General features: G+C 41.0%; 1 protein-coding gene across 1 annotated transcript; it reads left to right on the top strand.

Moving 5' to 3' along the window:
* The first annotated feature begins 437 nt into the window (after positions 1 to 437).
* LOC143036206 (uncharacterized) lies at positions 438 to 2143 on the top strand. Its single transcript, XM_076203453.1, has 4 exons — positions 438 to 449; positions 1097 to 1231; positions 1739 to 1954; positions 2063 to 2143. The coding sequence occupies exons 1-4, from the start codon at positions 438 to 440 to the stop codon at positions 2141 to 2143; spliced, it is 444 nt and encodes a 147-aa protein (XP_076059568.1).
* Positions 2144 to 12681: the final 10538 nt, after the last annotated feature.

The following is a 12681-nucleotide window of genomic DNA, read 5'->3' as shown; positions in this document are numbered from 1 at the left end:
GTCCTGCTAGTATAAGTAAATGTATGTATACATATATACATATTTCTTATATCCCCTCTCTCTTAACTCTCTCTCTCTCTCTCTCTCTCTCTCTCTCTCTCTCTCTCTCTCTCTCTCTCTCTCTCTCTCTCTCTCTCTCTCTCTCTCTCTCTCTCTCTCTCTCTCTCTCTCTCTCTCTCTCTCTCTCTCTCTCTCTCTCTCTCTCTCTCTTTCAGAAATCTAATGAATCAAATCGTGCCCATTAATTCATATTCTGACGACGACAAGACCAAATTTAAGACGAGCTTTTTGGAGCATTTATGCCATCTTAGCCCAGATCACGTCATAGTGAGTGAGAGTTGGGGGGAAGAGGCGGGAGAGGAATGAAAGTAGTTTCCTTGTATAAATACGCGAGTGCAGTTAGACAGGGCATCAGTTTTTGCCTGACCACAAACGCCATGGCGTTGAAGGTGAATATAGGGTCCCCTGGTTAGCCCGTTTTCAGAAAATCGGTTAAGGTTTAAGTATTCGTTCATGCGACTGATAGAAATACTCTGGAAGAGCTGACAACTACGTTCATTGAATCTTGAAATTTGCTTGTACAGAGAACTGGGAAATACTTTCACATCTATCGATGTTAAGAAAAGCCATATATACTACTGCATGGTAAAATAGGACCAGACTGAACTCTAAAACACGGGTTTCTATTAGAATTCTAAGACAGTTCACTTTATAATTAGATATAAGACATAACTGCAATTACTGACTTAATAAGAAATATGTATATTCAAATAATATATACATATATATATATATACATATATATATATATATATATATATATGTATATATATATATATATACATATATATATATATACATATATATATATATATAATAGGAAAAGTGTCAGATATATTTTGGATAAATGTGTTAACTATTTTAGTACAGTTGACAAGAAACCGTATTGGAATTGTACGCCACGGTGACATAGGACAACTATCTTAATCGCGCTTATTCAATACTATTTCAATTGACTAGATAACAACATCAAAGGTTAAAATTCATTGATGAAGTCAACACACTGATTATAGCTGCGTTTCTCTTTCTCTGACAGAGCTTCATACTACTCAGCGTTGTCGCCACGGCGTTGGCAGACTTCCCCGGTTACTCCCCCCCTCCTCCACCCCCGCCACCTCCCCCAGGCCCGCCGAGTTACTACGCTCCCCCTGTTCCAGCCCCACCACCACCGGTAAAATAAGTATTGCCTTTTCTTCATTTATGTGTGTTTGAAATATCTTTAAGTACATATATGTAATGTGCATGTGAATGTATGAACGTTATATCATTGCTATCACTATCATCATTATCATTATTAATATACTTATTCCTTAAGTACACACATATATACCTATATACATACCTACCTCTCATACATACATACATGCATGCATACATACATACATACGCACATACATACATACATACATACATACATACATACATACATACATATATACATACATACATACATACATACATGCATACATGCAAACATACGTACATACATACATGCATACATACATACTTACATACATACATATATACATGTATACATACGTACATACATACATACATACATACATACATACATGCATACATTCATACATACATACATGCATTCAAACATACATGCATTCAAACATACAAACATAAATGCACACATATATAAGCAAATGAAACATGATCAACGTTGCAGCCACCAGCGCAGTATAGTTTCGAGTGGGCTGTCAAGGACGACGCTTCCGGCAACGACTTCAACCAAAAGGAGACTCGCGACGGAGACCTCACTGAGGGCTCCTACTCCGTCCTCCTCTCCGACGGCCGTATCCAGACGGTCACCTACCACGTCAATGGCGACTCCGGCCTCATAGCTGAGGTCACCTACGAGGGCGAAGCAACACCCCCTCCCCCTGTATACACTCCTCCTCCTCCCAATCACCCTGTATACACCCCTCCTCCCCCTGTATACACCCCTCCTCCCCCTGTATACACCCCTCCTCCCCCTGTATACACCCCTCCTCCTCCCCCTCCTCCCCCTCCTCCCCCTCCTCCCCCTCCTCCCCCTCCATATAACTTTTATGGACATCCCACTAGAAAATAGTGGCACCAAATAATATCTGGAAACGCTCAGGTGTATCGAAGTAACCCAGTATGTGGCAAACGAGTCTAAATATTCGAGTGTCTTTAAGCAAGATTTACTCTACTTCTTCCAATAAAATAATAATGATACAAGTGCCTTTCATTTTCTTCAAATTCACCCATGGCTTTCACTCTGGATGCAATCACCATACATTGCTGGATCAAATGCGTTGTACAGCCCCATCGACTGGCGCATTATTCTTCTTCTTCCAATAACATTTGGCAGACTGATCTTTTTAAACATATATACTTAATTGATATTTGTCCTATTTTTTCCTGGTATAGTGAAAGTATACACGCCCTCCGCTAGTCCTCACAACATCAATAGCCAATCCATTCTGTTTGACAAATGTTCTCTCTGGCATACCGAAAAGAAGCAAACACGAGGTACGACTCATTTCACAACGCCTCGCCTCTGGCTTCGCTCACGGATATGGCGGATGGAAGCCGCCGGAGTCACTGACAACCTCGGCGCCCAAAGAATAGCATCTTCTATGGCGATGAGTGGACGTCGAACATAGAAATTTTCTCCGCAACCGAAGGTACCAGCCGTTCTCCCTCCACACACGAAGCTACCAGCCGTTCTGTTCCGGGGAATCTTCTCGGCGCAAAATCCTTGGTGAATCTACACATTCAAGCCTCGGTCCCGTGAGCCGCACATTTACAAACAGAAATTCACTTCCTGAGCCACGTTTTTCTCTTGTAATAAACTTTTTGACTCTTGCGGCGTTTCTCTTCTAGGTACATCCTGCCTAGTGAATCAAAATCCATTTTATACCATGGAGACCAAAACTGTGCCGAATAGACAAGGATGTGTCTAGCTATCGCTAAATAAAGTTTGATAAATAGATATGTACTTTTGTTTGTAACTGTCCTAGTAATAAGTCCTAATGCTCTATTCGCCATATTTCTGGGATTAATGCATTGTATTCTAGGTTTAAGATCAGGACACACACATTTTTTCTTACTTGTATATACATATGTTTAACCGTTTAACACTCGGTACTTATACATCTTGAAATCCAATTGGCATTTCACCTACCATACACTTTATCAAGATATTCATACATGAACCCAGCGTCATCCTCGGACCTAATATGGTGTAGTATTTTAGCGTCACGAACAAATTCATTAAAACCACCATGAATTCCAATGCCCATGTCGTTTATATACATAATGAACAATAAGGAACTCTAAACCGAGCCCTGGGGAACTCCACTAGCAACACTAAGCCATTTGAAGTTTGACCTGTTAATTGTCTGAAGTGAATGCTTTCCCAAGAGCGTCACACTTTAGTCTCATTTCTTGAGAAAAAGTACATTGTTGTGTGAGTAGAGGGGTCATGAATGAAGAACCAAAGTGATATCCCGGCCGTTTTCGCCACCCGGTGTAGTCAAACTGGCGTGTGAGAAACCAAAAGACTCTTGACAGAAGCGGCGCAAGAGCTAGGAGTCTCCAGGCAGATCTGGTGGCAATGGGTCAAGCAATGACAGGAGGAGGGTGACATAGCAACGAAATCATGATGTGAAAGGTCAAAAGGGTCGAGCTGTCACGAAGAAAAACTAATTACTGCTACTGTAAGGGAGAGATACATGATAGCATTATGCCAGCAAACAAGTCAAAGTCAAAGATGAAGATAACTGTTTAGTTTACAGAATACCATGTGAAAGCTGCCCCGTTAGTTACTATGGTGAAAATAGCAGAGGAATACACAAGCGTAAAATGGAGCTTAAAAATGACGTCAAAAACCACCGGTGAAACATATCGACAACTATGGTCACCTGACGGATTGAGAGAAAACTGAGGTGCTCCATAATGGACTTGACAAAAGGAAAGGAGGACAGTTGAGGCAGCGTACATTACTTCACTCCCATGTAGCAATCGTCGAGCAGCCTAATTCTCCAAGAAACCAGACGAAAGAGAGATGATAACAACATTGACCGGGGAGGAACGGGGTGAGCTGTGTGAATATATAAGTTATCAATGTCTTATATGTGTACACTCTGAAGAAGTCCTTATTGGACGAATCGTCAATAATGAAATTTCAACGGATTCTTGGCGTTTAAACTCACCACCCTACCACTCATTCTGTCTTCACACCTCAATATAATTTACACACACACACACACACATATATATATATACATACATATATATTTATGTGTGTGTGTGTGTGTGTGTGTGTGTGTGTGTGTGTGTGTGTGTGTGTGTGTGTGTGTGTGTGTGTGTGTGTGTGTGTGTGTGTGTGTGTGTGTGTCTGCGTGTGTATGTGTTTGTGTGTTTGTGTGTGTGTGCGTATGTGTGTGTGTGTGTGTGTGTGTGTGTGTGTGTGTGTGTGTGTGTGTGTGTGTGTGTGTGTGTGTGTGTGTGTGTGTGTGTGTGTGTGTGTGTGTGTGTGTGTGTGTGTGTGCGTGTCTGTGTGTGTGTGGGGGGGGGGGTATTCACATTGGCCTTTGAATCACGTGCTGGACTTTACAATTGATTGGAAAGTGTGTGTGTGTGTGTGTGTGTGTGTGTGTGTGTGTGTGTGTGTGTGTGTGTGTGTGTGTGTGTGTGTGTGTGTGTGTGTGTGTGTGTGTGTGTGTGTGTGTGTGTGTGTGTGTGTGTGTGTGTGTGTGTGTGTGTGTGTGTGTGTGTGTGTGTGTGTGTGTGTGTGTGTGTGTGTGTGCCTAGCAAAGGTTAAGAATAAGAAGGAATTTCAGTCAGGAATTAAAAGTAGATTTGAAGCTCTAAGAACTAACGAGAAAACAGTCGAGGATATGAATTTGAATTTAGTGAATATCATTAGGTATTCGGCAGAGAAAGTAGAAAGTACAAAAGTATCAGAGAAAACAAATATTCCAAAGCTACAAATGACCTAATTCAAAGAAGGAGGATAATGCAGATTAAAAGCAGGAGAGATGAAATAGAAAGAGTAGAACTAGATAAGCTTATCAACAAAATGCAGAGATCAGAGAAAAGAAATAATAACATGAATTCACATAGAGGAAACTATTCGGAAAGGTAAAAGTATTAAAGGGACTGAGCGCAGACATGCTTTAGGGTGACGGAAAATGATATGTTTGAAAGATAAAAATGGAGAAATCATTAACTGCAGAGACAGAATGTCTTTACGTGAGAAAGAGAAAGAGAGAGAGAGAGAGAGAGAGAGAGAGAGAGAGAGAGAGAGAGAGAGAGAGAGAGAGAGAGAGAGAGAGAGAGAGTGAGAGAGGGAGAGACAGACGATGGGAGAATTTGACGACAATGTCGGGAGACTTTGACGTCTACTTTTGGAGATTTAAGACTCCTTCGGGAGATTTTGAAGACTCCTTCGTAAATCCCGTGGAATTTTCACGGGTCCTGCTGGTATAAGTGAATGTATGTACACATGTATACATATTTCTTATATCCCCTCTCTCTTAACACTCTCTCTCTCTCTCTCTCTCTCTCTCTCTCTCTCTCTCTCTCTCTCTCTCTCTCTCTCTCTCTCTCTCTCTCTCTCTCTCTCTCTCTCTCTCTTTCAGATATCTAACAAATACAATCGTTCCCATTAACTTATATTCTGACGACGACAAGACCAAATTTCAGACGAACAATGGTTTCGCCGCATCTCGGGTCATACACCCGAACATCTGCTTAAAAAACCTACACATCACACCTTAGGAGTAGACTAGGCGCGGTGTCTGTGATCTTCGCTCAATCCGACTTGACCAACCTTTCTCATATTTTTTTTTTCTAAATGTGAATATGGCAGCACTCTATTTGTACTGTTGTACATACATATACCAAAGGTTTTTTCCCCCTACATGGGGGGTAGCCAAAAAGAAAAAAGGCATAGAAACCACTTCCACTCATTTCATTTCCCACATATTCCACTCCCCTCCATCCTCCTCCCTCCCTCTTATCTTGGCACCTCCTTGATGACGGGTCATCCCTGCATCATGTCCACTGCCCTGGGTCAGAAGCAGTGCCGTAAGACACAGTACATCCACGGCAAGGCCGCTTCATAAATTCGGCGACCCCCCCCTCTCCGTTCCCTCATGCAGAAAAGGATAAGACGGGGAGAAATCCCTTCTGGCTGTTGTAAATATATTAATCTGGCAACCCCCAGAGGTTACTGCGGAGGTTACCTTGTATTTGTAGACGGGAGAGCAGTCTGGAACATTAAAGAAAAGAACACTCGCAGAATTTAATTCACCAATGTAGAAGTAACCTACAACTCTACATTCTAACAATAGGTAATATCTTGAGTTCCTTCAAGATTCACGCTCTATATGCGTGCATGTGCGCGCGGGCACTCTAAACATCGAACGAGATGGTTACAGACACGCTTAACGTAGAAGGAGATGATAACAGGTGTGTTTCTATGTGTATTCATATATAAATATCTATATACTAATACGCTTGTAACTATCTATGTGTGTCACGCGGTGACGTCACGGCAACGGAGCCTTCCAAAATTGTTGACGACTGATTGGCTGCGAGCGAAGCGAGAGTGGTGACGTCACGGCAGCGGAGACGACTTATTGGCCGAGAGCGGTGACGTCACGGCAAAAAGGAGACTACTGATTGGCTGCCAGCTAAGCGACAGTGGTGACGTCACGGCAACGGAGACAACTTATTGGCCAAGAGCGGTAACGTCACGTCGTTTCAGGGCGTCTGACACGACGTCACGGTGCAAAGGAATCGAAGTAGTTTTATTCTGGCTAAAGACAGACGATTTTATTCACCTATTTATCTCATTCATGTAGCGTTGCTTTCTGAGCTCCTGACAGAACCTCATGAAAATAAGTAGATAAATAAATATTTAGATAAATAAATAAATGAATAAATAAATAAACAACATTCAAACGTTTATACAAGTTTAATAATAGGTTACATGAAGATAATCAAACGTCTATAAATGTTTATTGTGACATGACATATACGAGTAAAAAAAATTTATTCACTTTATGATTGACCTAACGAGAAAAAGAGAGAGAGAGAGAGACGACGGGAGAATTTGACGACAACGTCGGGAGACTTTGACGACTCGTTTTGGAGACTGAAGACTCCTTCGGGAGATTTTGAAGACTCCTTCGTAATACTCCAAAGCTGAATAACCGTGGAATTTCCGCGGGTCCTATGTGACATGACATAAGTGTTTCAAAAATATTCTATTGCCTTTATGTTTGACCTAACGAGAGAGAGAGAGAGATAGAGAGAGAGAGAGAGAGAGAGAGAGAGAGAGAGAGAGAGAGAGAGAGTTAAGAGAGAGAGTTAAGAGAGAGGGGATATAAGAAATATATATACATACATTTATCTATACTAGCAGGACCCGCGGGAATTCACCGGATTTACGAAGGAGTCTTCAAAATCTCCCGAAGGAGTCTTCAGTCTCCTAAAGTAGTCATATTCTTTCGACGTTGTCGTCAAATTCTCCCATCGTCTGTCTGTCTCTCTCTCTCTCTCTCTCTCTCTCTCTCTCTCTCTCTCTCTCTCTCTCTCTCTCTCTCTCTCTCTCTCTCTCTCTCTCTCTCTCTCTCTCTTTCAGAAATCTAATGAATAAAATCGTGCCCATTAATTCATATACTGACGACGACAAGACCAAATTTAAGACGAGCTTTTTGGAGCATTTATGCCATCTTAGCCCAGATCACGTCCTAGTGAGTGAGAGTTGGGGGGAAGAGGCGGGAGAGGAATGAAAGTAGTTTCCTTGTATAAATACGCGAGTGCAGTTAGACAGGGCATCAGTTTTTGCCTGACCACAAACGCCATGGCGTTCAAGGTGAATATAGGGTCTCCTGGTTAGCCCGTTTTCAGAAAATCGGTTAAGGTTTAAGTATTCGTTCATGCGACTGATAGAAATACTCTGGAAGAGCTGACAACTACGTTCATTGAATCTTGAAATTTGCTTGTACAGACAACTGGGAAATACTTTCACATCTATCGATGTTAAGAAAAGCCATAGATACTACTGAATGGTAAAATGGGACCAGACTTAACTCTAAAACACAGGTTTCTGAGAATCAGACATAACTGCAATTACTGACTTACTAAGAAATATGTATATTCATATATATATGTATTTCTTATCCCTATAGCTAGTGAAGAAGGGTCTTGAACCCGAAATCGCGATCTAGCTAATATGACTACATACAGCCAAGTCATAAATTTCCTTCCTAAGGAAAACAAATCCTTAATAAGGTATATGGAAAATACCATTAAGAAAATTATTAATACATATATATATATATATATACATATATATATATACATATATATATACATATATATATATATATTATATATATATATATATATGGAATTGTACGCCACGGTGACATAAGACAATTATCTTAACCACGCTTATTCAATACTATTTCAATTGACAAGATAAACAGCATCAAAGGTTTTAAAATACATTGATGAAGAAGTCAAAAGAGTGACCATAGCTGCATTTCTCTTTCTCTGACAGAGCTTCATACTGCTCAGCGTTGTCACCACGGCGTTCGCAGACTTCCCCGGTTACTCCCCCCCTCCTCCACCCCCGCCACCTCCCCCAGGCCCGCCGAGTTACTACGCTCCCCCTGTTCCAGCCCCACCACCACCGGTACAATAAGTATTGCCTTTTCTTCATTTATGTGTGTTTGTAATATCTTTAAGTACATATATACAATCTGCATGTGAATATATGCACGTTATATCACTGCTATAACTATCATCATTATCATTATTAATATAGTTATTTCTTAAATACACACAAACATACCTATATACATACCTACCTTTCATACATACATACATGCATACATACATACATATATACGAACATACATACATACATACATACATACATACATATATACGAACATACATGCAAACATACATACATACATGCATATTTGCAAACATACATACATACATACATACATACATACATACATACATACATATATACATGCATTCAAACATACAAACATAAATGCACACATATATAAGCAAATGAAACATGATCAACGTTGCAGCCACCAGCGCAGTATAGTTTCGAGTGGGCTGTCAAGGACGACGCTTCCGGCAACGACTTCAACCAAAAGGAGACTCGCGACGGAGACCTCACTGAGGGCTCCTACTCCGTCCTCCTCTCCGACGGCCGTATCCAGACGGTCACCTACCACGTCAATGGCGACTCCGGCCTCATAGCTGAGGTCACCTACGAGGGCGAAGCAACACCCCCTCCCCCTGTATACACTCCTCCTCCTCCCCCTCCCCCTGTATACACTCCTCCTCCTCCCCCTCCCCCTGTATACACCCCTCCTCCCCCTGTATACACCCCTCCTCCCCCTGTATACACCCCTCCTCCTCCCCCTCCTCCCCCTCCTCCCCCTCCTCCCCCTCCTCCCCCTCCTCCCCCTCCATATAACTTTTATGGACATCCCACTAGAAAATAGTGGCACCAAATAATATCTGGAAACGCTCAGGTGTATCGAAGTAACCCATTATGTGGCAAACGAGTCTAAATATTCGAGTGTCTGAGCAAGATTTGCTGCACTTCTTCCAATAAAATAATAACGATCCAAGTGCCTTTCATTTTCTTCATATTCACCCATGGTTTTCACTCTGGACGGAATCACCATACTTCGCTCGATCAAATGCGTTGTACACCCCCATCGGCTGGCGCATTATTCTGCTTCTTCCAATAACATTTGGCAGTCTGATCTTTTTAAACATATATACTCAATTGATATTTGTCCTATTTTTCTTGGTATAGTGAAAGTATACACGCCCTCCCCTAGTCGTCACAACACCAATAGCCAATCCATTGCGTTTGACAGATGTTCTCTCTTTCATACCGAAAAGAAACAACCACGAGGTACGACTCACTTCACAACGCCTCTGGCCTCGCTCACGGATATGGCGGAAGGAAGCCGCCAGAGTCACACATATATTTCTTACTGCGTTTTTTTTTTTTTTTTTTGGTATGGTATTATCTAAGTTGTACATTTTACTGACTTATACATACATACGTTTAACACTCGGTACTTTTACATATAGAAATACAATTAGCATTTCCCTACCATACAAACACTTTATCAAGATCTTCCTGCAGGATACCAGCATCATCCTCGGGCTTAATTCGGTGTACTATTTTAGCGTCATCAACAAATTTACTAAAACCACCATGAATCCCAATGTCCAAGTCGTTTATATACATAATGAACAATAAGAACCCTAAACCGAGCCCTGGGGAACTCCACTAGTAACACTAACCCATTCGGAATTTGACCTGTTAACCCATTCAACTCCGATGACAAGATGTCTTGTCATTTGGTCAAATAAAACAAAAAATCATAAAACACCAAAATGTTTGATCAAACACCAGAAAAATATGACGTCAATCCTCGCTTCGCTCGCAGCGAAGCGAGGATTGACGTCATATTTTTCTGGTGTTTGATCAAACATTTTGGTGTTTTATGATTTTTTGTTTTATTTGACCAAATGACAAGACATCTTGTCATCGGAGTTGAATGGGTTAATGGTGTGAAGTGATTGCATCCCCAAGATTGTCACACTTTAGTCTCATGCCTTGAGGAAAAGTACATTGTTGTGCGAGTAGATGGGTCATGAAAGAAGAACCATTGCAAAGTGATATCCCGGCCGTTTTCGCCACCCGGTGTATTCAAACTGGCGTGTGAGAAACCAAAAGACTATTGACAGAAGCGGTGCAAGAGCTAAGAGTCAGGCAAAAGCAAGAAGAGGGTGACATAGCAACAAAATCATGATGTAAAAGGTCAAAAGGGTCAAGCTGTCACGAAGAAAAACGAATTACTGCTACTGTAAGGGAGAGATAGCATTATGCCAGAAAACTCGTCAAAGTCAAAGATCAAGATAACTGTTTAGTTTACAGAATGTCATGCAAAAGCTGCCCCGTTAGTTACTATGGTGAAAATAACAGGGGAATACACAAGCGTACAACGGAGCATAAAAATAACGTCAAAACCCACCGGTGATACATATCGACAACTATGGCCACCTGACGGATTGTGAGAAAACAGAGGTGATCCATAATGGACTTGACAAAAAGGAAAGGAGGACAATTAAGAACATAAGAACATAAAAAATAAAGGAGACTGCAAAAGACCATAAGGCCTACACTAGGCAGCTTCGTATCCATCACCACCTGTCGTCCCCATCCATAAAGTTGTCTAATCGTTTTTTAAAACAACTGATAGTTTCAGCGCTTACTACGTGGTTACTAGGTTTATTCCATTCATCGACCACCCTATTTGTAAGCCAATTCTTGCCTATTTCCTTCTTAAATCTAAATTTGTCCAGTTTATACCCATTACTGCGAGTCCTGCCCTGTTGTTTTATTATGATGACCTTGTTTGCATCACCCTTGTTATAGCCTTTGATCCACTTGAACACTTCTATTAGATCACCCCGCACTCTGCGTCTTTCCAGAGAGTGTAAGTTTAGGTGCCTAAGCCTCTCTTCGTAAGGCAAATTTCCGAGTCCTTGTATCATTTTGGTCATTCTTCTCTGTACTGATTCTAGTGAATTTATGTCCATTCTGTAGGACGGAGACCAAAACTGTACCGCATAGTCAAGGATGGGTCTAACTATCGCTAGATACAGTTTAATAATTACCTCTGCACTTCTATTCGTTACCGTCCTAGCAATGAAGCCTAATGCCCTGTTTGCTTTATTTCTGGCGCTAATGCACTGCTTCCTGGTTTTAAGGTCCGGACTCACCAGAACTCCCAAGTCCCTCTCGCACTCAGATTTTTCTAAAAACGTGTCATCTAAGTTGTATCTATTTTCGGGGTTGTGTAGCCCTACGTTTAACACGCTACACTTAGAGATATTGAAGTTCATTTGCCATTTCACCGACCATGTTAACAGTTTATTAAGATCATCCTGCAGAATCTGGGCGTCTTCTCCTGACCTAATTAGGCGTCCTATTTTAGTGTCGTCCGCAAACTTACTAACATCACTATTTAACCCATCGTCTAAGTCGTTTATATACATAAATTGAGGACAATTGAGGACAATTGAGGACAATTGAGGACATTACTTCACTCCCATGTAGCAATCATCGGGACGGTTTCGTCAAGTTAGCGAGGGTAGCAAGCAGCTTAATTCTCCAAGAAACCAGACGAAAGCGAGATGATAGCAACATTGACCGGAGAGGAACGGGATGAGCTGTGTGAATATATAGGTTATCAATATCTTAAATGTGTACACTCTGAAGAAGTCCTAGTTGGACGAAACGTCAGTAGAAAAACTTAAACGGATTCTTGGCGTTTAAACTCACCACCCTACCACTCATTCTGTCTTCACACCTTAGTATAATTTATATATATATATATATATATATGTATATATATATATATATATATATATATATATATATCTACATGTACATATATATTATATATACATATATATATATATATATATATATATATATATATATATATATATATATGTGTGTGTGTGAGTGTGTGTGTGTGTGTGTGTGTGTGTGTGTGTGTGTGT

This window comes from Oratosquilla oratoria, chromosome 20 (genome assembly GCF_046742065.1).
Source record: "Oratosquilla oratoria isolate Oo_2021 chromosome 20, ASM4674206v1, whole genome shotgun sequence".
In the NCBI taxonomy this organism is placed as follows: Eukaryota; Metazoa; Arthropoda; class Malacostraca; order Stomatopoda; family Squillidae; genus Oratosquilla; species Oratosquilla oratoria.
The sequence above is the reverse complement of the archived record's forward strand: the minus strand, read 5'-3'. Positions and strand labels throughout refer to the sequence as shown.

Bases quoted from the DNA above. Each gene is read 5' to 3' on its own strand.
- LOC143036206 (XM_076203453.1), top strand. The intron at 1,232-1,738 runs GTAAAATAAGTA...TCAACGTTGCAG, and splicing joins TTCCAGCCCCACCACCACCG to CCACCAGCGCAGTATAGTTT. The intron at 1,955-2,062 runs GTATACACTCCT...TACACCCCTCCT, and splicing joins AAGCAACACCCCCTCCCCCT to CCTCCCCCTCCTCCCCCTCC.